Source organism: Protopterus annectens, chromosome 2.part0, assembly GCF_019279795.1.
Source record: "Protopterus annectens isolate FY-2018-M chromosome 2.part0, PAN1.0, whole genome shotgun sequence".
Taxonomy (NCBI): domain Eukaryota; kingdom Metazoa; phylum Chordata; order Ceratodontiformes; family Protopteridae; genus Protopterus; species Protopterus annectens.
Window position 1 is genome coordinate 911,469,495 of NC_056728.1, and position 26,750 is coordinate 911,496,244.

Below are 26,750 nucleotides of genomic sequence, written 5' to 3' on the forward strand. Positions count from 1 at the left end.
GAGCGACAGTGTCTAGGTGTTGTAGAAATGTTTTGTTGAAATATGCTACAGCCTGGTCAAGTGGGAGGATTTTTAAGGGGGTCCAGTCACAGTTACAGAGTAAAGTATTGAGGACCTCAGGAGAGATTTTTTTGTGTTTCTAGTGGATATATAGTTAGTGGATTTGCATATGCTTGTTCTACTGTGTATAAAGTATATTATGTTGTGGTCACTTAAGGTGTCTGGGAGATTGCCTGTGTGGGGGTACAATGTGGGGTTGTTAGATAGGACCCAGTCAAGGATGGATTCCTTTTTAGATTTTTTATCACATCTAGTTGGAATTTGGACTAGCTGCTGGTAACCATGGAGATTTATTAGATTACTTGGTGGTTCTGATACGCAGGTGAACCAATCTAGGTTGAAATCTGAGTATGTGGAAGAACACCAGGATAAAAAGTCTTCAAGGCTAGCAGGTGTATTACCAAGTGGAATATAGATCACAATTGTGGTGATGACCTTTTTAGGGTGAAGTTGAAGTTGTGAGATAAGTATTGGGGGAGGGGTAGGAGTTTGGTAATTGACGTACAGTTAAGTTGGACTTATACAGTTAGGCAGTTACACCCCCTTTACGAAGTGGTTTGTCTTGTCTAATGATACTGTAGCCGGTAAGGAGAACTTCTGAGCTAGCTATGTTTTTGTTTAGCCAGTTTTCTGTTAAAGCAACTATGTCTGGGGAGTAGTGTGCTATTGTGGCCTGGAGTTCAGATATTTTATTTTTGATATCTCTAATATTAATATTTAGCATTAAAAGATGGTTGGTTTTGCTGCTGTTGTTGATTTGCCCTGGGATGAAGATAGTGGGGGGTGTTATGTTCTGACAATTGTGTTGGAGCAGTTTGTGTTGGACAGGATGGATTTGGGCCTAGGTTGAGGTGGATATCCTCACTTATGGTGAGCCTGATGTTAAAATGGTGATACAGATGTTGGAGTTTGGTGATGAGTGTGAGAAACTATTGTGCTTATTTGGAGAAGGAATGAGAGCATATGTGTTTAGTTCTGAATTGGTCCATTACGTAGTTCTTGAACAATTGTGGACAGATATTATTATAATGTGTGGTGTCTGTATATGAGAGTGCATAATGTAGTGTTGTGCTACTAAGTTTAGGGATATTGCTAGAGTAATAACTTGAGGTGTTATAAATAATTATGAGAAGACAGACACGACTTAGTTGTGTGATAGTCATGGTTATAAAGTTTAAGATGGTACTAGGTGGGGGTCTGAATAGGAATTATAGGGTTGCACTATATGTGGATGGGTAAGTAGTGTGGGTGATGTAAAAAATGCCTAATGGGAATAAGAGTGATTGGGAGTATTTTTTGTGGAGCAAGTTGGTGTGGCATAATGTGATCTGACTTGAGGAGCTGTGATTGGTGGAGCTGATGTGAGGGTGAGCTGTGGGTGTGGCTGTGATTACTATAAATGTAGAGGTATTGGGGGTGGCAGGGAATAGGGGGGAGGGGAGCGGAGAGACCCCACCAAGACAAGAGTAAAAAGTAAGTATTACTTTACAAATCTGAACACTTTAAACAAATTCCTGAGGTCTAATGGCTTACCAGCAAGCAGAATGCAATTGCTGAAGAGCACTTGTGTCCTGGTGAGAGACTAGAAATTTAAAGATGGCTCCATGCTCAGCAGAAGTCTAATTCTTAGTATTGGGGAAGGGAGATAGCACAAGGCATGTAAACCAAGTGGAATGCAAAGAAACCACAGAGGCAATCTGTGGAAAACTATCAGTGAAGGCCTCAGAGGGGGTAAGTAAGAATTCAAACTACCTGTAAAGTGAAGGAGAGAAGAGACAGCAAACTTTATTAAGGTTGGGAGTGTGTCTTCACATTGACTTGCTGATTAGTAACCAGTTTTTGCCCAGATTAGAGTAGGGAGATACATTAGCAATGAAGGGGAATGTATAGAGATGCAAATAAACAGGTGGGCATCCAAGTGATACAAACTAAGGCAGAAAGCACTGAGCGGGCTGCTTGATGGTTAATTTAGTCACAGGGGATGTGAATTAAATGTATACTGTCTATTGGACAGTTAGGATTACTGTACTAGCTGACGGGGGGAGACACAAGGCTACAACAGTCAGTTTTATTAGCACGCTGAGAACTACTAAGAAATACTGCTGATGTAATTGCTTCACTCTCATAAAAAATACAAGTAGAATGCCTGGGTGGACTGACCCTGCTCTTGAGGCTCAAAATGTATATCCTTGTTTAGTTTGCAGTACTGATTCCTTCTTATACTGTATGAGTGGAGTGGTAGCCACTGACTGCAGATTTGCTTGAGTGTGCTCCTGCTCGAGGCCCAAAATGTATATCCTTGTTTAGTTTGCAGTACTGATTCCTTCTTATACTGTATGAGTGGAGTGGTAGCCACTGACTGCAGATTTGCTTGAGTGTGCTCTGAAGAGAGAGAGGAAAGAAAAGAGAGGATGAAGCTAGTAGAAGGAGACAAAGACAGGTCAAAGGAAGTAATGAGGAGATAGGAGGGTGTAAAAGATACAAATCTGAGGATAGTGTGGATAAAGCAGGAGAATAGATGCTACTGCTACAGTCTGAGAGTGCTTCAACAGTTACCACATCACAGTGCCATACCTTAGTTTGGAAACAGGTTAATAAATCATGCACAATGCATTTATCAGCCAGTTAGCCTGTGCATACAAGAAAAAGGAAAATGAACACTTAACAGCACAGCTGAATCAGTAGCAGAGACAACTGTATTGCTAAATCAGTAAGTACTGTTTCTAACTCAAACACTAAGTCATATTACATTTACATTACAGTTATAACAGCAGTATTAGTACATCATAGTAACATAGAGACAACATAGCTGCAGTGGTAGTGTCAGTAAAACACAATTGCTGAATGACAGAATCAACCAGTTAAATAAATAAATAGGCAGATCAGTAGTCAGGAATCATAAAAATGAATACTAGTTGTATAGATCCAAATACAGCAAAAAGTAAGTATTACTTTACTAATCTGAACACTTTAAACAAATTCCTGAAGTCTAATGGCTTACCAGCAAGCAGAATGCAATTGCTGAAGAGCACTTGTGTCCTGGTGAGAAACTAGAAATGTGAAGATGGCTCCATGCTCAGCAACATTCTAATATAGACTTAGTATTGGGGGAGGGAGATAGCACAAGGGGTGTAAACCAAGTGGAATGCAAAGAAACCACAGAGGCAATCAATGGAAAACTATCAGTGAAGGCCTCAGATGGGGTAAGTAAGAATTCAAACTACCTGTAAAGTGAAGGAGAGAAGAGACAGCAAAGTTTATTAAGGTTGGGAGTGTGTCTTCACATTGACTTGCTGATTAGTAACCAGTCTGTGCACAGATTAGAGTAGGGAGATACATTAGTAATGAAGGGGAATGTATAGAGATGCAAATAAACAGGTGGGCATCCAAGTGATACAAACTAAGGCAGAAAGCACTGAGAGGGCTGGTTGATGGTCAATTTAGTCACAGGGATCTGAATTAAATGTATACTGTCTATTGGACAGCTAGGATTACTGCACTAGCTGAGGGGGGGAGACACAAGGCTACAACAGTCAGTTTTATTAGCACGCTGAGAACTACTAACAAATACTGCTGATGTAATCGCTTCACTCTCATAAAAAATACAAGTAGAATGCCTGGGTGGACTGACCCTGCTCTTGAGGCTCAAAATGTATATCCTTGTTTAGTTTTGCAGTACTTATTCCTTCTTATACTGTATGGGTGGAGTGGTAGCCTCAGACTGCAGATTTGCTTGAATGTGCGCCTGCTCTTGAGGGTTGAAAATGTATATCCTTGTTTAGTTTTGCAGTACTGATTCCTTCTGATACTGTATGGGTGGAATGGTAGCCGTAGACTGCAGATTTGCTTGAGTGCGTTCAGCAAGCAGAATGCAATTGCTGAAGAGCACTTTTGTCCTGGTGGGAGACTAGAAATTTAAAATTGTTATACACAGTAAAATGGAGTTGAGACTGTATAAAAATCATCCTGCCAAACTTTACTATATGCATGAAACACAAAAGCTGGAAATACACATTAAAAAAAAATTATGTATAACAGATGGTAACAATAACTTTTTCATCATGATGGCTAAGCTGTCCATATTATCTTGGAATACACAGAGCAAATAACAATGCAGAAGGAGACACACGGAAAGAAATGAGCATGTGCATTTGACAAACAGAACTTCAGAATGGATATTCAGCAGAAATCAGTGACAGAGGAAATGGGGAATAACTATACTAATTGCTGGAGTTGCTCGACAAAAATGGTAGACTTGTAGTAGTAATGGTCTGTTACAGAGGAGGATTACAAGGGCATGTATTTATATTCCACTGAAAACTCCTTTCATGGTACTTAAATTTTAGGGAGAAATAACCAGCTTTCAGCAAGCAATATTATTTATACATGGGGAATGGAATTTGATTTGCAATAGTGAGGATGTATCGGGGACACAGAAAGGACAATATAACAAAAAAGCGTAGATTTCTGAAGGAACGCATGAAAATATTTGGCTTGGAAGATGTGAATGCAGTAGTACAAACTCAGAAAGAATTTACATATTATACCCCAAGGAGCAATAACTGAACTAGACTATATAGAAATTATATTTCACGGGAACATGTACATTTAATTGAAAGCTTTGACACACATGCAATAACTATTTTTGATCACTCACCAATAAAAAACTATGATAAAAATGCAGGGTAATGAAGTGAAAATAAGAAATTGGTGCTCTCCCAACTACCTGTTAAGACAGAAATTTAAGGAATTGGGTAGAGGAAATTATTTAAGAGTTACTAGGAAAAAAGATATATCTTCAGAAATTATACCCAGTGAATGAGATAAAACTAAAATGGAGTTTAAAAATAGGGTCAAAATAAGAGAAAGAGATATTGTTAACAAGTAAAAGAAATTACTTAGTGGGACTTGCAAAGATTAAAGTATTTCAGAATAAGTGGAATCTCGCAGAACAAGGGGAGGAGCAAATGCAGATTGCTAAAGCGAACATAAGGAAGCATTTGGATAATATGGATGAGTTTAGGAAGACTGCAGTTAAGCAACTATTTTTTGATAACTCCACAGCACAAAAACTGTTAGCACGACGACTTAGACAACAGAAGGTTGAAAGGGTGGTTGGCAAATATAGGTAGGGAACCTATAACAAAAAAAAATAATCAGAGATCTTTAAGAGGTTTTAGAGATATTCCTCAAATTTAATGAAAATTTGTATGAAGCAAAGAAATATGAAAATCAAGAAAAAGTACAACTGGAAATATTTAGAGAAGACTTAATTATGCCAAGGTTAGAGGCAGACAAGGCTCAACAACTAACAGTTACGATAGGAGGTAATAATATAAAACAGTGATGTATAATCAATCATAAGGAAAGTCTTCAGAAACAGATCTTATTCCTGTGTTAGTTTAAATTATATTAGAAGAAAGTGATAAAAGATCTGGAAGGTTTTAACAGTATTTTAAAAGAGGGGAACTGCAAACATCTTGGAAGAAAGCTGTGGTGGCTGTGTAACCTAAAGATGCAAAGACCCTTCAGCCTCAGCTTTATATAGACCCACTTCAATTTTAAACCACGATTATCAAGTGTATATGTCTATACCAGCTAAAAGAATGGCAAAGGTGTTACCAAAATTGACAGACATGGATCAGTGCAGTTTTGTGGAGGGGAGGCAAACATATGACATTACTAGAACACTGATGATCCAGAGGGAAGCAGAATGTAAGAAAATACATATGTTATTAGTTGCCCTTGATGCAGAGAAAGCATTTGACAGAGTAAGCTGAAATTTTATAAGTAGAGCTTTGAAAGCATTTGCATTTCCTGATAAAAAATAAGGTAAATTAGGATATATGAAGGATTGGAGGCAATAATTAGTGGGAGGGTTCCTCTCAGATAAGCTGTGTTTGAACAGAAGAACCAGGAAGGGGTGTCCTCTTTCTCCTTTATTATTTGTTTTATATTTAGAGCCAAAATAAAGAACAACAAAGAAAATAAGGGACTTAGAAATACAAAGATATAATTGCTGTGGTAATCAAGAAAATTTAGTTTAATTTGCAGATATTATTTTGTACCCAATAAATCCAGTGCTGTGGAACACTTTTAGACAGTTTTAAGTCTTTTCAGGATATAAAATTAATCAAGATAAAACAAAGGCTAGAGCCATAAATTAGGTACCCACATACAGAGTGGTTCAGAAATACCCATATTTATAAAGATATAAGAAAGATGAAGTATTTAGGAGTTTGGATTAAAAAGGCTTCTATTATGGCAGTGACAAACTGGAAACTCTTATTTATGGATATAGCTAGTAAGACATAAGCAGTCAAAATGGTTTTAGTTCCTTCAGTCTTGTCTTGGTCAGGCATGCTTTTATCAATCTGAGGAGAAGTTCTAGACAATCATTAATAAATAATTGAAGGAATTCATCTAGTAGGGAAAGATGAAAATAGTTAAGTGTGATAAGTTGATCCTTCCCATAGATCAAAGTGGTTTAGGTGTACCTGATTTGAGGAGATATCTTAGAGCTACACAATTAAGGTTCATATATAAATAACCCAAACAGAAGGTTATAATTCAAAGTGGAAAGGGATGATGATGAAACAAGGAGGAAGTTCAAGAAAGGGTGAGAGAGAGTGGGATTTTGGATGCAGATCCTCAAGAAAGGGTGAGAGAGAGTGGAATTTTGGATGCAGATCCTCAAGGAAAAATACTAACAACCATACAGAATATTATATTCACAAAGTAGCAGAAAGTATTCTATGAACTAATCCAATACAAGAATGGGGAAAGGAGATTTTGCTGATAGAGATGACTGCAAGTAGGGTACAGAAAATAGGCAAGAGGGGACTATAATTTACTGGAGAAACCTGGCAAAGAAACCAAAATATGGGGAGCAAATAACTCAAGCAGGAAAGGTAATGCAGTGGAATGAGGCCAAGAAGTTATCTGAATTGCAGGCTAGAGACTGCCTTCCCTACACCAAGGCTTGATATCACGACTACAGGCAAAGAGAAAGATATAGGGGAATTTTAAGTGAAAGCCCTGCACTGGTAGAGTTTTAGTTGAATCTAGAACAGAAGCAGCTGAGGGATAATTAGTAGGCATATAAAATACTGCAGTATTACTATAAGAATCAGACCTTAATAATAATAAATACAATTTACGGTTTGATAGTTTACAATTTGGTGGTCAAGTCCATTTTCTAGATATTTTGTTAACAGGTATATTGGGTGATCAAATTCATACTACTGTATATCGTAAATTCATGGATGGTCATCAGTTTCTTTATGGCACTAGTTGCCACCCCCCCCATACTTTATCTGCTATTCCTTATGGAGAAATTATAAGATTATCTAGATTGTGTAATAATGAAATTGATTTAGAACAGAATATATATGATAGTATTATTATGTTCTTGAAAAGAGGATATAAAATGGATATATTAGATTTTGTATTAATAAGTTAATGAATAAAACTAGTTCCATTAATGGTGATAAATTGATTATTAGGAAAAATATGGAAATGAATAATTATTTGCCTTTCATTCATGAGGTTAGTTCTAATAGTAATTATAATAAAAGTTTAAGGAGTTCTACGCATGAAGTGCAAGATGTTTATTTTGTCACTACATATAACTTATGTAGTGACAGAATTTGGAATATTATTAAATATTTTGGAAATTTTAATTTCGGATAAAGATCTTTATAAAATTTTCCCTATTGTTCCTAAAATATCTTACAAGAGAGGCCAAAATTTATCTGATAAATTAATTAATACTTATTATATTTCTCCATTAAATAATATATATAGAAATTTGATTACAGTAGGTACTAATCCTTGCGGCCAGTGTAATATATGTAAATTTATTAAACCATATTTTGATAATATTAATGGTATTTCATTTATTCCTAATAATTTTTCATGCAATTCTGTAGGGGTTATTTATTGTATAAGATGTCCATGTAAATTATACTATATTGGTGAGACAAAAAGAAAATTTAAAACTAGAATGCAGGAGCATGTTAGAGATATTAAAAAAAGAGTATTAACTAGCCCTATTGCTGCACATTTTATGGAATGTCATAACAGTAATACAGAAATGTTTGAATGTTGTGTCTTAGAAAATATCTTCATTAGAACTGGAGATGATAAATTAATTAAAAATATTTTATTATTTAAAGAAACCATTTATATTTTGAAGTATAATACCATGTCTCCTAATGGTTTGAATTTGGAAGTTAATTTAAAATGCTTATTATAAATTTGTGTGACTAGCATTGCATCTTTGTAAATTAGATATTTCCCTTTTAAATGTTATATTATATACATTTTTATTGGTTAATTGATTTAATTGTTTGATTAATTATGATATATAATGGAGTGGGTGTGTGTTTGTAATTATGCTCATTGAAGGCTACTATGCCGAAGCGCTAAGCTGCAATAAATTTCTTCTTTGAACTGGCGTTGTTTTTTAGGCTGTTGCCTATACTTTTTTTCGTTGTTTTCGTTACTATAAGAATCAGTCAGAGACTGTTAGAAAAGACTGGCAAGGGAGAACGGCAAAGCAATTTGCAAGAAAACAATGATAAGACATATGTAGGGTGCCCAAGAATGCAACCAAGTCCAGAAGGTTTAGGATCTCTGCTTGAAAGTGTTTGCCAGGACATTTTATACCCTAAGCAGACTTAAATGAATTCATAGGTTCAGATAAGGTTACAACACTAATGCAGCTACAATCCTTACAAGCCAAGCCATGTTCATCCTGAGTTGCCCCAGTTGGGGGTTAGGTGAGTGAACTTTGCAGAGGTAAGGGTCTATATTAGTTAATAATTTACTCTGTCCATCAGGGACATGGGTGCCACCCCAGGAGTGAATTAGCAGTCACCCATCCATTAATCTAGGTTGCATTTGAAAAGAGTCAGGAAGGGGCTTTGTTTCATGTGAATTTGAAGCTTGTTCCAGAGAAGTGGCAGTCTCTCAGAGATGTATATGTCTCTCCAGCATATCTCTTTCTCTTATTTTGACCCTATTTTTAAACTCCATTTTAATTTTATCCCATTCACTGGCTATAATTTCTGAAGACATATCTTTTTTCCTAGTAACTCTTAAATAATTTCCTCTACCCAATTCCTTAAATTTCTGTCTTAACAGGTAGTTGGGAGAGCACCAATTTCTTATTTTCACTTCATTACCCTGCATTTGTATCATAGTTTTTTATTGGTGAGTGATCAAAAATAGTTATTGCATGTGTGTCAAAGCTTTCAATTAAATGTACATGTTCCCATGAAATATAATTTCTGTATAGTCTAGTTCAGTTATTGCTCCTTGGGGTATAATATGTAAATTCTTTCTGAGTTTGTACTACTGCATTCACATCTTCCAAGCCAAATATTTTCATGCGTTCCTTCAGAAATCTACCCTTTTTTGTTATATTGTCCTTTCTGTGTCCCCGATACATCCTCAGTATTGCAAATCAAATTCCATTCCCCACGTATAAATAATATTGCTTGCTGAAAGCTGGTTATTTCTCCCTAAAATTTAAGTACCATGATAGGAGTTTTCAGTGGAATATAAATACATGCCCTTGTAATCCTCCTCTGTAACAGACCATTACTACTACAAGTCTACCATTTTTGTCGAGCAACTCCAGCAATTAGTATAGTTATTCCCCATTTCCTCTGTCACTGATTTCTGCTGAATATCCATTCTGAAGTTCTGTTTGTCAAATGCACATGCTCATTTCTTTCCGTGTGTCTCCTTCTGCATTGTTATTTGCACTGTGTATTCCAAGATAATATGGACAGCTTAGCCATCAAGATGGCATAGGTCAACCTTTAGCAACCTGTACATGGTAGAATACAATGACTGGTCTATCTGAGTAAGATTTGTTTTGTGTACCCTGTAATTTCTTGTTGAGAAACCTCTGTGGCCTCTCCAGTTGTTGCAGGTGTCTGTTGGTGAGGTACAGGAAAAAAACAGAGCATTGTACTCAATTATTGGTCTGATGAGAGCCGAGTATAATGGATTTCTAACATCCTTATATCTAGATGTGATGCCTTTACTTATAAGATGTGGCACACAGAAGGATTTTCTTACTACTGTGGATATGTGGTGGTCCAAGTTCAGACTGCTATCAACCTGAGTAAACAGATCATATACTACTGGGTCTATACTTAAGGTGGTGCTATCTATAATGTAATATGAAGGGATGCCAGCTTTCCCAAAGGAAATAATAATGCATTTTTTTGCATTTAGCTTTAATCTCTGGCTTTGGCACCAATCATATATCTGCATTAACCCTGTCTGCTGTATATTAACATTGTTGAGAGACTCAGTGATTGCACCACTTTGCAATCATCAGAGAACTTGGTCAGCCACAGGCCATCCACGTGTACCTGGACTTCTGAGAAATAAATTTCGAACAATAAGGGGCCCAGCACAGAACCCTGTGGTACACCACTGGTGACTAATCTTTTGCTAGAGGTGAGGTCATCCACTTTGGCAGTATGTGTCCTGTCCGGGAGCCAGCTGGCTACCCATCTGATAATGTAGGGGTTAATTCCCAAGTGGAACAGTTTCTATATAATACAGAGTGGGGGGACTGTATCAAGTGCCTTGGCTAGGCAAGATAGGTGGTATGCACGGTCTTTCCCTTGTCCAAAGCCTTAGTGACTTACTTGAAGTTGTCGACCATTTTTAACAGGCATAACCTACCTTTAACAAAACCAAACTGGGTTGGGTCCAGAGTTCCTTGCTGATAAGATTCATGATGACTCTTTCCATGGCCTTGCAGATGAGGCTTGTTAAGCTTAAGGGCCTATAATTCCCAGAGTCGGTTGATGGTCCCCCTTTGTGCAGAGGGGTTACTGTTGCTGTCCTCCATTCCACTGCAACCTAGCCAGTTCTCAGGCTGTGGTTAAACAGGGGTCGAAGTGGGTCTGCTAGGTCATGTTTTAAGTTGTTTAAAAGGCAACCTGAGATGCTGTCTGCTCCCACTGATGCACTGTTTTTGGCCTTGGAGAGCACTGAGATGACCTACTCTCTTGAGATAACAGGCTGAGGAATGGTCAGAAGTATACTTTGGAGGATGACTAGAGGGGACAGGGGGGTGAAGTTCTCTCCAAATCTGTCAGATAGCAGGTTGGCTATTACATCTGGTTGAGTATAGGTAATGCCATTCACAAACAGTTCAGCGCATAACTGGGTATTCCCTTTTAGATTTTGGACTTAAGGAATGCCTTGTAATTATTTTTGCTTCTTAATTAACTCTGAAGGACTTGACAAGATCTCTAACTTGTTTGTTTAAGCTAGAGATGGATTTCTTCCTCTGCTGAACCAGTTCCTTCTTGTTCCTGGACATTAGTTTCTTTCCCTTGTTGTATAGTCTGTTTATACTAGGGGTCCACCAGGGTAGCTTTTTTTTTTTTTGGTGAGACTTTGTTTTAATCCAGTCATCTATACCTAATTTTATGCAACTGCTTAAGTGGTTATACAGGACATTAGTGTACACCGTTGCATAGGAGTCTGTGTTATCTGTGTTCAAGGGGGCTTTGAAACTTCTTAGACCATCATTTACTGGAGGTAATTTGTCTTAGAAAAAATCTTACACTTTTTTGAGCATGATGGGGTATAAGGTCTTACAAATACATTGAACAAGACTGAGTTATGGTTTGATCTTACCAGGGAGGACATCACACAGGGGGCATGCAATGCCTCCTTTGGGAGGCCTCTGATCTTTTGGTAAGATACCAGTGAGTACCTCTGCATATCTGGGTTTATGTGTCTTGTCCTTATTTAGTGAGGGAAGTGTGTGTGCACTGACAACCTATTTGGCATTCGATTTGCCCTTATGTCTTACCTCCAAATTCAAAGTGTAACTGCATCTCTCACATAAAGTATTTGTTTGTTTCAAGAGTAAGCGGTTATCAGGATACAAAAGACAATTACTACATTGCCTCAGCTGGTATCCCAGATGCTGACCAGAGAGATGATGGAAAACTCCTTGTCCATGATAGTAGGCTCATAATGTATGTTTTATTAGGAAAGGGAATGGGTTAATTTGACAGGACTGTACTGGTAGCACCAAGACTACATGACAAACCTACACTTTATGTAGGCTAAGGTTTGTCAGTAAGGCAACGCTACTCAATGTGTAACTGAGTTGCTCCTAGAGCAGCAGAAAAGCTTGGAAGGGTTTCACTGACAGTTGTTTCAGGAAAAACTGAGCTTTTAGGCTTTTGCGTCTATACAGGGAATGCTAATCACCGATGAGTGAATAGCAACACCATGCAAATACGAGACTTGAATATTAGCAAAGTGAAACAAATTTTAAGTTAACTTTTAAGTTTGAAGCTTATGTACTTACTATAATTTCTACTTTAATAAATTTACCAGCTGAGGACCAGGAGCTTTTCTCCTCATCCTCAGCTGAAAAAGGGATCAAGCTCATTCTGACAAACCTGGTCAACAAATGTCAAAATAAAATAAATAAAATAAAACTATCAATCAGGAAAGCACAAAATAGGACTTCCACCAGCAATCCCCAACTCAGACAAGTTAGATCAGTACACTTCTGCCACATATTCTTAATGTTGGTTTGGAGCTCAAGTGTAACAAGAACACACAAATTACCTACAATAGCCTTAAAACTAATACAGTGTGATTAACTACTTAAAGCAGCAGCAAACAGTACAGTTTTTTGGAAACTGATGAAGTACAGTCACAGTATGTAACAAGTGCAAAAATATACTTAGAACTCTTGTGTGCATTTCCCAACTAAGCTAGATCAGGTAAGCACCTACTGCCAGTAGATGAATAATATCAGTCCTCCTAATGTAAAAGCATAGGTAATAAAGGAGTGCCTGGAGTGAAATGCTACCACAAACAAACACAATTTAGTTTGTATAAATGAGCCAAGAGGCACTCAAATTTACAGAATTTATAAAGCCACTAAAAACAAGATAAGCTGATTAATAACTCTCCAGCCAATAAAACTACATGCAGAAATCTTAAGTGTTTCCCCAATCTAAACATACTACTTTGTCCAACAGCTAGCTAGATAATGAATTCAGAGCAAGTAAATCAGTAGAACATACAATGACAGGTAAAGTGCACTTTTCCAATATAAGCACAAAGAAAGGCAAATAAATAATTCAATATATCAACAGCAGTATAGAAAGGGAGGAACTTATTCTACACAATATACAGTAGGGTGGGCAGCTTAAAAACACCAGGTTTAAAAAGCAGATATAGAAACGAGAGGGTGGATAGGAAAAAAAAAACTAGCAGGAAATCACCAGCAGTATTTTAGTTTATGCAGGCTTGAAATATTTTCAGCAAAAGACAATGGCCCAGAAACTCACTGTGTATTTAAGTATCACTCAAGAGACAATTAACCAATGAAGAAATGTGAAATGTGCAGCCTAGATAATGTAAGCATCTACCTCTTACATAGAACAAAAACACCAGGTCAAGCGGATTTCTTAAAACATACAATGCAATTACCTTGCTACATTTTACTTTCTTAGTATGTGACTGTTCAACCATTCAGCCCTACTCTACAAACAGTACTTACACTATTTCCTCTGTATAAATATGACAGGCATTTCCAAATTCTGAAAACACTCTCTCTACAGCACAGCCAGATTTCTTCTTGCAAACAGCACAGTAAATTTTAAAATATAAAGATTTATAAAAGCAGCTGAAAATTGTGTTTACAGTCCAATCTCTGATGAAAATCACTATCATTTTTTGATTAAAATCAGTTTGAGATCTCTACTGCTTTACAGTTCTTGACAGCAGATTAAATTAATCAGGGAAGAGAGAGACTGGATTATAGCTTTTTCACTGAGCTATGGCTTCTTTGATTTTGTATAGGATCATAGGAAGTTACTAGGCTATTGGCCCTGAGGGTCTTACAAGCTTAGCCAAGAATTCATCCCATGTTCCAACAAGTCAGCACCTTATACCACTGTCCAGCAGGGACATAGGTGGAATCCCAGGGTTGTATTTTCTGTTCCCTATCCAGTTATCCAGGTTGTGCTTAAAAAGGTTTAATGAGGTACTCTGCTTTACATGGTGAGAGAGTCTATTCCACAAAAGGGGGAGTCTCTGGGAAACAAATCTGTCCCACCAACAAGTCCTATTGATGTCACAGACCAGGTTGGGCTGTAGCGTGTGGGTTACTCGAGTGGAGCTTGAGTTGCAGATATGCAACAGTCCCATCAGGTCAGGGTCTGAGATGGCTTTGTATGCCAGGCAGAGGTCACCTCTGAGGAGCCTGTAGAAGACTGACTAAAGGGGACAGGGCTTTTAGCCTATCTGTGTAGGCTAGATGTTTGAGGTCCTGGATTCTCTGAGTGAGGAATCTTTGTGGTCTCTCCAGATGCTGCATGTGCTTTGAGAGGTATATGCCGAAAGGGGCATTGTATTCAACAATCGGTCTTAAAAGGGAAGAATACAGGGATGTTATGACCACCTTGTCCCTGGATGAGATACCCTTACTAATGAGGTGGGCCATGTAGAAAGCTTTCTGTACAACGGAGGCAATATGGTGGTCAAAAGTCAGTTTGCTATTAACCTGAGTTCCCAAGTCCCTCACAACTGACTGCATGCTTAGTGCTTTATTATCAATGTGATCATTTGTGGGGACGTCATTCTCCCCAAAAGGGATGATGATGCATTTTTTTGGCATTCAGTTTGAGACCATGTTTCTGGCAACAGTAATTTGTTTGGGTGAGACCCTCTTGGAGGATGTCCACATCACTAGGGGACTTGATTGTCATCACCCAGCTTGCAGTCATCTGCAAATTGGTCAGCCATATCCCACTAGATTTAGCCTGCACCTCTGAGAAGTATATCCCAAACACCAGAGGTCTCAAGACCAATCCCTGAGGTACACCGCTTGTTACGGGTCTACTACTCAAGGTGGCTTCCCCTATTTTGACTAGGAGAGTCATCTTATAGGCATTAACGTACAGCAACAAGATATGTAAAACAATTATAGCTATTTTTTCACAGCACATTTTTTGTAGTAATTTAATGCTTGAAACACTATAAAAGAATATTAGCCTTACCTTGACAACTAATAACACTATATAAATTAAATCATGAAGTGTCTGTATGCTGTGATTATCTCTTCATAACAACAATAAAAATGGAAATTTGGACTAATTACAAATAAGAATGGATTAACACACTGAGTACAACAGAAGCAGAAAAAAATGGTTACAAAACTTTTAAGAGAAAAATCTATATGCTAATGTTAAATCATCTAATTTCAGTGTTGTTTTCATTACAGTTGGAGGTTACTGAAGAGATGAGAAAAATATTTCTAGAAAATACTTACCAAGAATATGAGGAGAGGCCTCTTCTTCTTGGATGAGCACATGTCTAGCACCATGTGGAATGGCAAACATTTTAAGATAACCTTTGCATGTGCAGTAATCATTGAAGAAACCAGAAAAAAAAAACAACAGTGTATTATTAGTATGGTACAACACTGCATCATCCATTAGTTCTGCTAAAGAAGGCTTTTGTGACAGATAATGCACAAGATGGATTGCAACATTTGTTTGTTTTTTTGTCAGAGCACAATAAGGTTCAGTTATTAATGTCTGTAATTATCTATCTTCCAAGATTAGTCACACAAACTTTGAAGTGATTTGTTTTAAAAAGCAATCTAAAAGTTGCAAGGTCATCAAAGTTCCAAAGCATAGGCAAAAAGGTCACAGTGACAAACCATTCAGTAAAAACTAAGAAAAACCCAGCAAACCTAGTGTTTTCATTGTGTAACACCTTAAACGTCCTGTAATGGCTTCAATGCAGGAGGTTTAAGGTATTATACATTGAAAAGTCTAGCTTCGATGGGGTAATCTTGCAGTTATTACTGAATGGTTTGTTTGTGGGACCTTTTTACCCTGAGGTTTGGAAGTTATTTGGAATATTTTGCAGGCACCTTAATGTTTACGAACTTCAGTCTTTAAGCTCTGTATATCTAAAATACAGGCAATCAACTTGTGCCGTGACCAACAGGTCACTAAAAAGGACAAAATATTCTCAGCAAAGCTAGTGGGGTTTAGATTTATTGACCTGAATGTAACCCCAAAAAACTTAACATGTAAAAAGTCATAGGCATTCAGAAGCCATGCAGATGAAACACTGTTATGTTGTTAAGGGGTAATTTGCATAAATCCCATGGGCCGTCATTACAGGAAGTTTAATTTAGGGTGAAAAATTTTTTTTTTTTTGAAGACCAGCGAAGTGAGCAGCCTTTGCCTACTTCTCCAAGCAGACATTAATATGAAAGAAATTATGTTTCTGACATGTTATTTGGTATTAATCAATAAATGAGGATAGCCATTGGCAGTTTATGGCTAAGAGGCTCATGCTTCCTAAACTGTTACTTTTCAGTACTTGCTTGTTTTAAACAACACTGGCAGCAAAATTAAAGACATAGCTACTAAAATACATATGACAAACTGAACAACAATATCTTTAGTAGAGCACAGCACAAAAATGATATATCAATACATTATATGAGTCTTCCAAATGTTGCACAAAAAAAATCAGGAAATAGGTTCATAGGTGTGTACTAGGCTAATGGCCTTGGGGTCTTTACAAGCCTAGCCATAGGATTACCCTGGCATAGTATCACCTTAGTTCCCAGTGCCTCTGTCAAGTAGAGCCACTGGAGTTATCCCCGGGGTGAATTTTTTGTTTCCCATCCACTCATTGACATGTATGGGAAGTCTATTCCATAGCATGGGCAGTCTTTGAGTTATGAACCTGTCCCTCCAGCATGTTCTGTTGATTGTGTTAATGTGGTTGAGGTCTCTGCAGCATGTGGTGCGAAGGGATTGGGATTTCTTTAGATGTAGCATTTCTAACAGAGCTGGGTCAGACATGACTTTATAAGTCAAGCAGAGATAGTCTCTAAGTAGACGATATGAGACAGAGAAAAGTTGGAGTTTTTTCAGTCTGTCCATATAGGACAACTGTTTAAGGCCTAGGATCCTCTTTGTGAGATACTTTTGCGGCCTCTCCAGATGTCCTTCGTGTTTCATTGCTGCAGTCATCACACTTGGGTTATCTGCCTGCGGGTAGCCCTCAGTCGGCCCGAATACCAGAGTGTTAGTATTTCTGCATTGGATGCTGTCACTTCTTCCCTGATGTCAGGTCGTCAGGGGTATAAAGACAGGCAGCCAATACCATTGCATCAGTCTTTCTTGCAGAGGAGTGGTCCGCAGCAGAAGCAGTTTACAAGTGCCAGTCGGCCGCTACCTGAATTTTTCATTTTCAAGTTGAATAATCCTGAAGTCTTCTAAAACTAAGTACCCCATTGGGGATCCTTTTTTCTTGCTCTAACCGATGTCAGAAAGAATTAACAATAGTCTTGCCTGTGGAAAGCAAACACCTCACAGAGATTTTCATCCTTACTGAGTCACCTGTTTAGGCCCAGACTACAACGTCCCTCACTGTCGGTTCTGTGCCTTGTTTAATGCCCGAACCATTCGTCATTGGGCTCTCTTTGTTGCTAAATTCTTTCCCTCTCAATCTCCGTAGTCTGAAATGGCTTTGGTAAGGTATCTGACTACTGATGATCTGAGAAAATGTAAGGATAAAGACAGAGACAGATGGCATAGGTCCAAAACTGCCAACAATGCTTCCGTTAAGCTAGTCACCAGTCCGCCAGTACTCAGTGAGGTGCCTTTGCAGCCCCTGATGCTCACTTCAGTCGATTCGCAGGCCTCTGCTGAGACCCATTCAGAGTCCGGTATGCCGCAAGATGCTTCTTCGACTATGGAACTAGTGGATGTCTCTACCTTGGATGGGTCCGGAGCCACTGTGCAGGCACAGACTTCTGGGGAAGTTTTTTTGCTCTACCGAAGTTTTAAACAAACCAACAAATTCATTTTTAACCCAAATTCCCGAGTTTCTTAGGCCAAGAATACGCACTACACCTAGAATACAGACGACCAAAGCCCATGCTCAGCCACCCATGCCACATAAACAAATGCTTAGAATGGCTGAAGACCTTATTACACTGAATAGGGGAAGTCAGCCTTCCCTGCAAAGAGACTAAGAATCCAGTCCCATTCAAGTTCTACAGGCCAGGAGTCCGATGTCTCTGACCTTTCTGATTATGAAGACATTCCCTTATCAGCCTATGAGGATTTGGATACAGAGGAATCCATTCCCTCTGCCTCCCCTCCAGAGGATTTTTCTTTTGGTAAAACCTTGCATACTTTAAGAGAGAATTTCCATTGGGAATGCCAAGACTATCCTCAGTCCAAAAAGGGACTCTAATAATTTTTAGGGTTAACTCAGCACAGGCCTTTAGCTATACCCCCTGTCCTGGATGTTGTGGATGATGTTTTCATGGAATCCAGTCTTACTCCTGACACTTTACCTCCTGCCCCTAGGAAACCTAACAGGTACTACAGAGTACCTGATACTCACAAGTTTCTGTTCAAGAATCCTACTGCTGATCCAGAGGACATTTCCCATGGGCCTAAAGGTATTAAGGCTACTACAGTCAAGAATCCCACCCCTTCAGACAGGGATTCCAGAGCTTTGGACAGATGGGGTAAGATGGTATATACCTCTGCAATTCTTGCTATCAGGGCATTGAATTGCCAGTTTCACACGCTGAAATATCAGCAACATATTATGGAACTTATTAAACAGAAAGTGGTAACTTTTCCAGATTTACAGAAAATAAAGAATTGCAGGAGCTTATGCACTCTGCAAACCAAAGCAGTAAGCATACTTTGCAGTGTGGCTTTGATGCCCTAGAAGCATCTTGCAGGGCAGCAGTCACTGGCTCTGTACTGAGAAGACATGCTTGGCTGAAGGGGCAGACCTTGCCAGATCATGTCAAATCTAAATTACTAGATGCTCCTTTGAATAAGGACTGTTTGGCACCAAAGCAGAAGAGGTTGTTTAAAAGATGGAGGAAAAAGCTAAATCTATGCAGACTGTTAAAGAATCCTCCAAGTGCAGCCCCCTAGATTCAGTAGACAGTGCCCAAAAAAACACGGTTCCTTTCCAGCCCCCTCCAGGCCTACGCAAACAAGTCCCAGGGGAAACAGACCACCCAGACTACAGTCTCAGGGTAAGCAGAGATCTAAGCAATGGTGTGCTCCACCCCCAAAGCAGGGAGTGGTAAGCCACCCCCTTACAGAAAAAGCTCACTATGACTTCTTTACCCTACTTCCCAGCCCTGCCAAATTACTTTGTGCCCATAGGAGGAAAACTTGCCCTTCATGCAAAAAACTGGATGTCCATCACTCAGGACTGATGGGTCCTCAACATTGTATCCCAGGGGTACAAATTTTATTTCCATTCACTGCCAAACCAGACCTTCCTCCAAACCAATAGGCAGAGGCCCAAAACCAAGTATTTCCCTGCTCAGTATCAGAGCTATTCAGCCTGTTCCAGTAGAACAGAGGGATCAAGGATTCTACTCCAGACTCTTCCTGGTACCCAGGAAAGAGGGCTCTCGGCGCCCAATCTTGGATCTTTCAATTCTCAACTCCTTCCTGGTGGTACCAAAATTCAAGATACTTACCCTGCAACAGCTTCTCCCTATGTTAGCCAAGGATGCCTGGTTAGTCACCCTAGACTTAAAAGAAGCCTGTCTGAAAATCTCCATAAGAGAGTCATGCAGGAAGTATCTACGTTTCGGGGCAGGGTCTATGCATGAACTAAAGAGTGAACTGGCACCTCACCTGTGTGCCCTGTTCAGTCACAGCCTCACCTCAGGCTTTGTCCCTATCAGATGGGGCAGTGCTACAGTCATCCCTGTCCACAAAGGAGGAGCGACTACAGACCCTGGGAACTATCGCCCCATTAGCCTGATGAGTCTGATATGCAAAGCTATGGAACACATCATCATGGACCTAATAAACAAGGACATAGGGAATCTCTAAACTCTGGATCCCACACAGTTTGGTTTTGTGAAGGGTAGATCATGCCTGCTCAACTTGGTCGACTTCTTTGAGTCAGTCACCAGAGCTGTGGATGAAGGCAAGGTGGTTCATACAGCCTACCTTGATCTGGCCAAGGCTTTGGATACCATTCCCCACTCAGGAATCATAGGAAAAACTCACTAAGCTAGGCATCAACCCCTATATCACAAGGTAGGTTGCAAACTAGCTCATGGAACCCACAGTGTGAAAATAGCTAACTCCAAGTCAGACTGCCAACTAGTCACGAGTGGAGTCCCACAGAGTTCGGTCCTATGTCCTCTCCTGTTTGGTATCTACTTCTCTGAAGTCCAGGCCAACACAAAGGGACTCTGGCTGACAAAGTTCTCAGTCGACTGCAAGTTGGGAGCTATTATTAACTCTCCAAGTGATATGATGTTGACATCCTACAGAATGGCCTCACTGAGACCAAATAGTGGTTTCAGAACCATGGCCTTACTCTCAATGCCAACAAATGTGTCGTCATCCCCTTTGGGAAAAACCCGGTTCCCATGAATTACCACATTGATGGTAGTCCACTGAACACAGGAGTTATAAGAGATCTGGGAGCACAGGTTGACAGCAACCTCTCTTTTGATCACCACATTGCCACTGTGGTCAGAAAGTCCTTCTATGTGGTACATCACATTACTAAATGTTTTGCATCCAGGAAGAAAGAGGTAATTGTCTCCCTCTACTCTTCCCTCATTAGGCTAGTCATAGAGTACAATGCCCCATTTGGGATGTACCTCACTAGACACGTGTGACAAAGTACATTTGTGTACACTTACCATAAATGTAGATATTCGAGTGCATTCACTGTTGCAGTCATCACACTTGGGTTATCTGCCTGCAGGTAGCCCTCAGTCAGCCCAAATACCAGAGTCTTAGTATTTCTGCATCAGATGCTGTCGCTTCTTCCCTGATGTCAGGTCGTCAGGGGTATAAAAACAGGTAGCAGACGCCATTACATTTTTTTTTTTGCCCCCAATATCAGGAGCCCCCCAAATAGGGAACTAGGATATGGTGGGAAAAACACTACCAGTAAAACGTAAATACCGATACCAGTAGGAATAGCCATAGAGAGGAGAAAGAGAGAGACAGAGAAAAACAGGGGGCTGGAGCGAAGGAAACCAGGACTGCAACAGTAAATACACTCGAACATCTACATTTATGGTAAGTGTACACAACTGTACCATGTTCTTCATGTTTCACTGTTGCAGTCATCACAATTGGATAGATTCCCAAAGCTGAGGAAGGGTGGAGGCAGTCAAGAAGAGTTAGGGCTGGCTAGCAGGCCTTGCAAGACTGCTGTAGCAAAACCTGCCCTGGATTTGGAAAAGATAGGCAGGTGATAATGCTTGGTGAAGGTGTGTACAGAACTCCAGGTAGTGGGGCGTGGCCAAGGATGAACACAGGATAGCAGCAGATTTCTTCAGCTCCACCAATTTCATTACATTGACAGGAATTAATTACTTAAAAAATTAATTCTTGAAGTAATTTTCTTTCTAAATATGTTTGTTTTATATAGTTCTTGAACTATATCTAAAAAAGAAAGGAAATCTTAATAATATTCCTGTCAGAAATTACTTTGGAAATTTTCCTGTCAGTTTATCAGTCTGAAATGAGTTCCAGTAAGACAAATTCTCAAGACTCCAGCATCAAGAAAGAACTTCAGTCTCTGATAATTATAGTCCAGCAACTTACTGCTAAGATGGATAAAATGGATACTAAAATAGACACTTTCATAGAAAAAATTACAAAACAAATAGACTTGTTACATATGGACCTGCAACAACAGAAGATCCAGATGACAGGCATAGAAGAAGCTGTGAATGACATGGAAAATAAAATACAAGAACAGGAAATCAACATTGAGTTTCTGCTGAAACAAAATACACATTTACAAACAAAGCTGGATGACCTGGAAAATAGATCTAGGCGCAATAACATTAGGATTTTTGGACTGCCAGAAAATATTGAAGGTAACAATATTACTTCTTTTTTAACAACATGGCTCCCTAAAACTTTAGATTTACCAGAAGCATTCTCTTTTGGTATCGAAGAGCACATAGATCTATAGCTAATACTAACTCTAACAAAAACTATCCTAGATCAGTTATAGTTAGATTTCTATCATCTTTTGATAAAGAGATGGTTCTTAAATCTGCTTGGGCTAAAGCTCCTGTTAAGTTTAATGAGACAACTGTGCGTTTTGACAATGACTATTCTTCCATGGTAATTGCTAAAAGAAAAGTTTTTCTGCCACTAATAAGGGAGCTTAAAAAGCACAGTTTAAAACATACCTTCTGTTTCCTGCCAAGCTTAAAATCTTCCTTCCTGATGGTCCTAAAGTCTTGATGATTTAGACTCTGCTTTACTGTTTGTCAAAGAAAAAGGATTTTGGATAAAATAGAAGAAATGGAATGGGCTAGTTCTTCATTAAAGAGATTGGCAACTGAAGCTTCCTGGAAGACTTCAGAGAAGAAGAAGAGACTAAAAACAAATGATTTGTTATATGTTTTTTCTCTCTCATCATTTTAGTTCATTATTAATCTTTTTGAATATAGTTCCTGCATTTCCAGAAAGCCACAAATATTTTGGAAAAGATTTAATCAAAGTTATTCTCTATGTGCAAAGAAATATTTTGTTTCATAACCAGTCAAAATGCCTGAGGATTTAATGGCAGGCTGTGACTCGATTTGTTTTTCTTTCTGAAAAAAGTAAGGTTAGTAATTTGATACATTTTTTATCTTTACCTTTTTTTTCCTTCTTCTTTTATTATTTTCTTTGTTTAAGCAATGACATTCTATTTAGATTATGTAGTGGGTAAAGGGTGGGGAGGGCAGGAGAGAACAGTAATGAAAATATCATTAATAGAATAATAACATATTTATTTCTTGTAAAAGTTTATAAGTTCTTCAAATGCTATTTCTAATTATACTTTCTTGATTATACTGCTTATGCTTGTTTGTAAATAATCTGTCATGCTTTAACTAATAATAATCAGAACTAAATAAGAGTAAATAATATGTTTTATTTTAACTCTATTAATATAAACAGTAAGTAACATTCCATTGTATATACTTCTTACAGCTTTCTCTTACATTTTTTCATTTCTGCCTCACTCCCTTTTATTTTCTACTCTTTTCTTTTCTTTATTAATATATAGAATGCTTTTGACTGTGTGGGCACAGTGAATAATAGGATTTGTATGAAAATTGAGTTGGGAGAAGAATGGTGAGTTTTATTACTTGTTGGTAATTTTGAGTTTAATTTCACTTGCATAGAGGCTGTGATGATCTGTGGAATACATTGTGGAGGTTCTGTCATGTTTAGATGCATTTACACTGCTAAATGAATGTTTGTCACTAGTTTTAATAAGTTTCCTGCCAAAATGTTAAGAGAGACAATCTGGGATGTGGGCTGTCTTATGCACAATGTCCTTGAGTTACCTCAGAATCTTCAAATCACAGAATTCTCACAGAGAAACTGAAAGCAGTTAGTATAAACATTGACAAGGTTATCACACTGACACACCACAGATTCAGGAAAAATACTCTGTTCATAAAATATGTCAGTTATAATGAGTTTAAATGATGTAGTTTCTTGTAGTAAGTAAATGTCTTATTTTAGAAGGCATAAAAAATGAAACATTTATTTAAATGTTTTGAAAAATCTACTTAACAGCAGCATAATAATCTGTGTTAAAAATTTGTGTTCCAAACATATACTTTACTATAACTCATTTAATTCATCTGATTGACAAACATAAATAATCTTATAACTCTATTCTGGAAGAAATGTCATGTGATATATTTTAAAGCAGTAGGTTAGCATGATTGTAAAATCTGGTTACCAATATGTGTTTGCTGTGCATTATTTTGTATAAAGCAGACAGATTTATTCTAGGGACAGCAAGTAGGACAGTGCTCTACAAAGGCACAACTCAGTGAGATCAGATATATATATATATATATATATATGTGTGTGTGTGTGTGTGTGTGTGTGTGTGTGTGTGAGTGTGATGGCTTTTTTTTCTGAGAATCTGCATAACTATCTAATATGATTTATAATAATTTCTATGAATACAATATTTTACTCTGTTGACAAAATGAATGTTTGCCACAAGTTTTAATAAGTTTCCCGCCAAAATGTTAAGGGAGACAATCTGGGATGTGGGCTGTCTCATGCATAGTGTCCATGAGTTTCCTCAGAAGCTTCACTCACAGAATTTTCACAGAGAAACTGAAAGCAGTTAGTATAAACATTGACAAGGTTATCACACTGACACACCACAGATTCAGGAAAATACTCTATTCATAAAATATGTCAGTTATGATGAGTTTAGATGATGTAGTTTCTTGTAGCAAGTAAATATCTTATTTTAGAAGGCATAGAAAATGAAACATTTATTTAAATGTTTTTGAAAATCTACTTAACAGTAGCATAATAATCTGTGTTAAAAACTTGTGTCCCAAACATATACTTTACTATAACTCATTTAATTCATCTGATTGACAAGCATAAATAATCTTATAACTCTATTCTGGAAGAAATGTCATGTGATATATTTTAAAGCAGTAGGTTAGCATGATTGTAAAATCTGGTTACCAATATGTGTTTGCTGTGCATTATTTTGTATAAAGCAGACAGATTTATTCTAGGGACAGTAAGTAGGACAGTGCTCTACAAAGGCACAACTCAGTGAGATCAGATATATATATATATATGTGTGTGTGTGTGTGTCTGTGTTTATGTGTGTGATGGCTTTTTTTTTTAGGTAATAACGCAGGTGTTTCTGAGAATCTGCATAACTATGCAATATGATTTATAATAATTTTTATGAATACAATATTTTACTCTATTGACAATAATGAGTTTAAGTAAATGCTCATATACAAACAATTCAAGATTTTTTTGGAAGCTGTTGATAGAATTCACATGACAGAAAATAGATGCATCTTAATGCATGTAATGTCTGAATCATATTAGCCAAAGTTTTTGATTTAAATGAATGTTAGAACATAATTTTCTCTCCTCTTGATTTCTAACATTAAGATTATTTGAATGCTATTAGAATACAAGTGTTATATATTACATAGATCTATATAATAGTATGAACAGTTTTTTAAGGAGAAAAAAAAAAAAGTTTATTTTAGTTTATATGATGTTTTACCAAATGTGTAGTTTTGTCTTGACAGATAATTGAATTGAAAACTGTTAACCTCAGTTAAATATAACTAGTATTAAATTGATAAGGTGGTAGCTGAGGTACTGCTGCTTAGGGTAGGGGGTTAACTTGAGTAGTAAATACTGCTCTAAGTTGGAGTTTTCAACTCCAGGCGGGATGCAAGGTTTAATCCTTACATTATTTTCACTTGTTCATTGTTATATGTATATAGTTTTGACATCCACAATATATTTTGTACACTCATTGTCACTACAAATAAAATGGATCCTATACAAAATCCCATAAGAGATTTAATAAATACAGCTATATTTAAAGGTACACCTAAAAGAGGAGATGTAACATTATTTATCTGGTTATTTGTTATTTCGATCATAAGATTCTTGAGTTTTAAAAATGCCAAATGACATCTTTAAAAGGAATTTCTTTAAACATTAATGGATTGAATAATCCGTGTAAAAGGGCAAGCCTAATAAGATACATTAATCTACACAAGGCCAATCTAGTCTTCCTGCAAGAAACCCATCTCTTGAAAAAAGATATTGATAAACTACCCACTAATAAGTATACAGTATTGGTTAGTTCAGAGCACACTCAGAAAAAAACAGGAGTGGCTATTTTATGGAATAAAAGTATGCCCATTCCTAAAACCATTAAGTCTTATCAGGATGACAAAGGAATGTTTTGTATGGTTACAATACAAATTAATGGGAAGACTTACACTTTAATTAATGTATATTGGATACCTGGAATTGGTATTAATACAGTGAAACATTATATTGATAAGATCATATCATTCTCTATAGGGGATATTATTTTAGCTGGTGATTTTAATTGTATACTACATGAAAGTGATACTACCACTATAAAGAAAAGAAGAATTACATCTAATGCAAAACATTTAAATGATTTTGCTAATTCTTATCATTTGAATGATATTAATAATCAGATAGAGTCAAAATCATTACCATACACCTTTTTTCTAACAGATACAAAACTTATTCAAAAATAGATAGGGTCTTTATTTCTAACCAGATGGTAACAGATTTAATTAATTCCAAAATCATTTCATGTCCTATATCTGATCATAACTCAATTGTTTTTGAATTCATGATAAAAATACTCATAATGTTCAGATCAAAAGGATACCAGCATACTTAACTCAGCTAAAAGACTATAAAGAATATATACTTTCAGAAGTACAACATTTTCTAGACATAAATAATACTCCTGAAGTCTCCATTGTCTATGTTTGGGATGCCTTAAAATCATATCTATATGGACAAAGTATCAGATGGTATAATAACAAAAGGAAATCTTGGGATAAGGAATTGTTAGATATTCAAAGTAAACTGGACTCTTATAAGCATAATAATAAAGAAAATATTATGGACAAGAAAGTTATTGAAGAAATAAACAAACTAAATGAGAAATACAAAGAAATTTTAACTCATAAAGTTAAAATAACTTTAGAGAAATACAAGTTTTTGTCTTATTCAATAAGCCCCAAATACTTACATAGACTTAAAAATAAA

General features: G+C 37.4%; 1 protein-coding gene across 2 annotated transcripts in view; it reads right to left on the reverse strand.

Moving 5' to 3' along the window:
* Window positions 1–26,750, reverse strand: part of ADAMTS3 (ADAM metallopeptidase with thrombospondin type 1 motif 3) — a 3,677,303-nt gene that overhangs the window by 1,571,363 nt on the left and 2,079,190 nt on the right. Inside the window, exon 13 of one of the 2 annotated variants that reach the window (XM_044061161.1) lies at window positions 15,404–15,484. The exons of the other annotated variant lie outside the window; for it this stretch is intronic. Within the exon in view, the coding sequence (XP_043917096.1) occupies window positions 15,404–15,484 (81 nt within the window). The remainder of the gene's footprint in view (window positions 1–15,403; window positions 15,485–26,750) is intronic. 2 annotated transcript variants of the gene reach the window in all.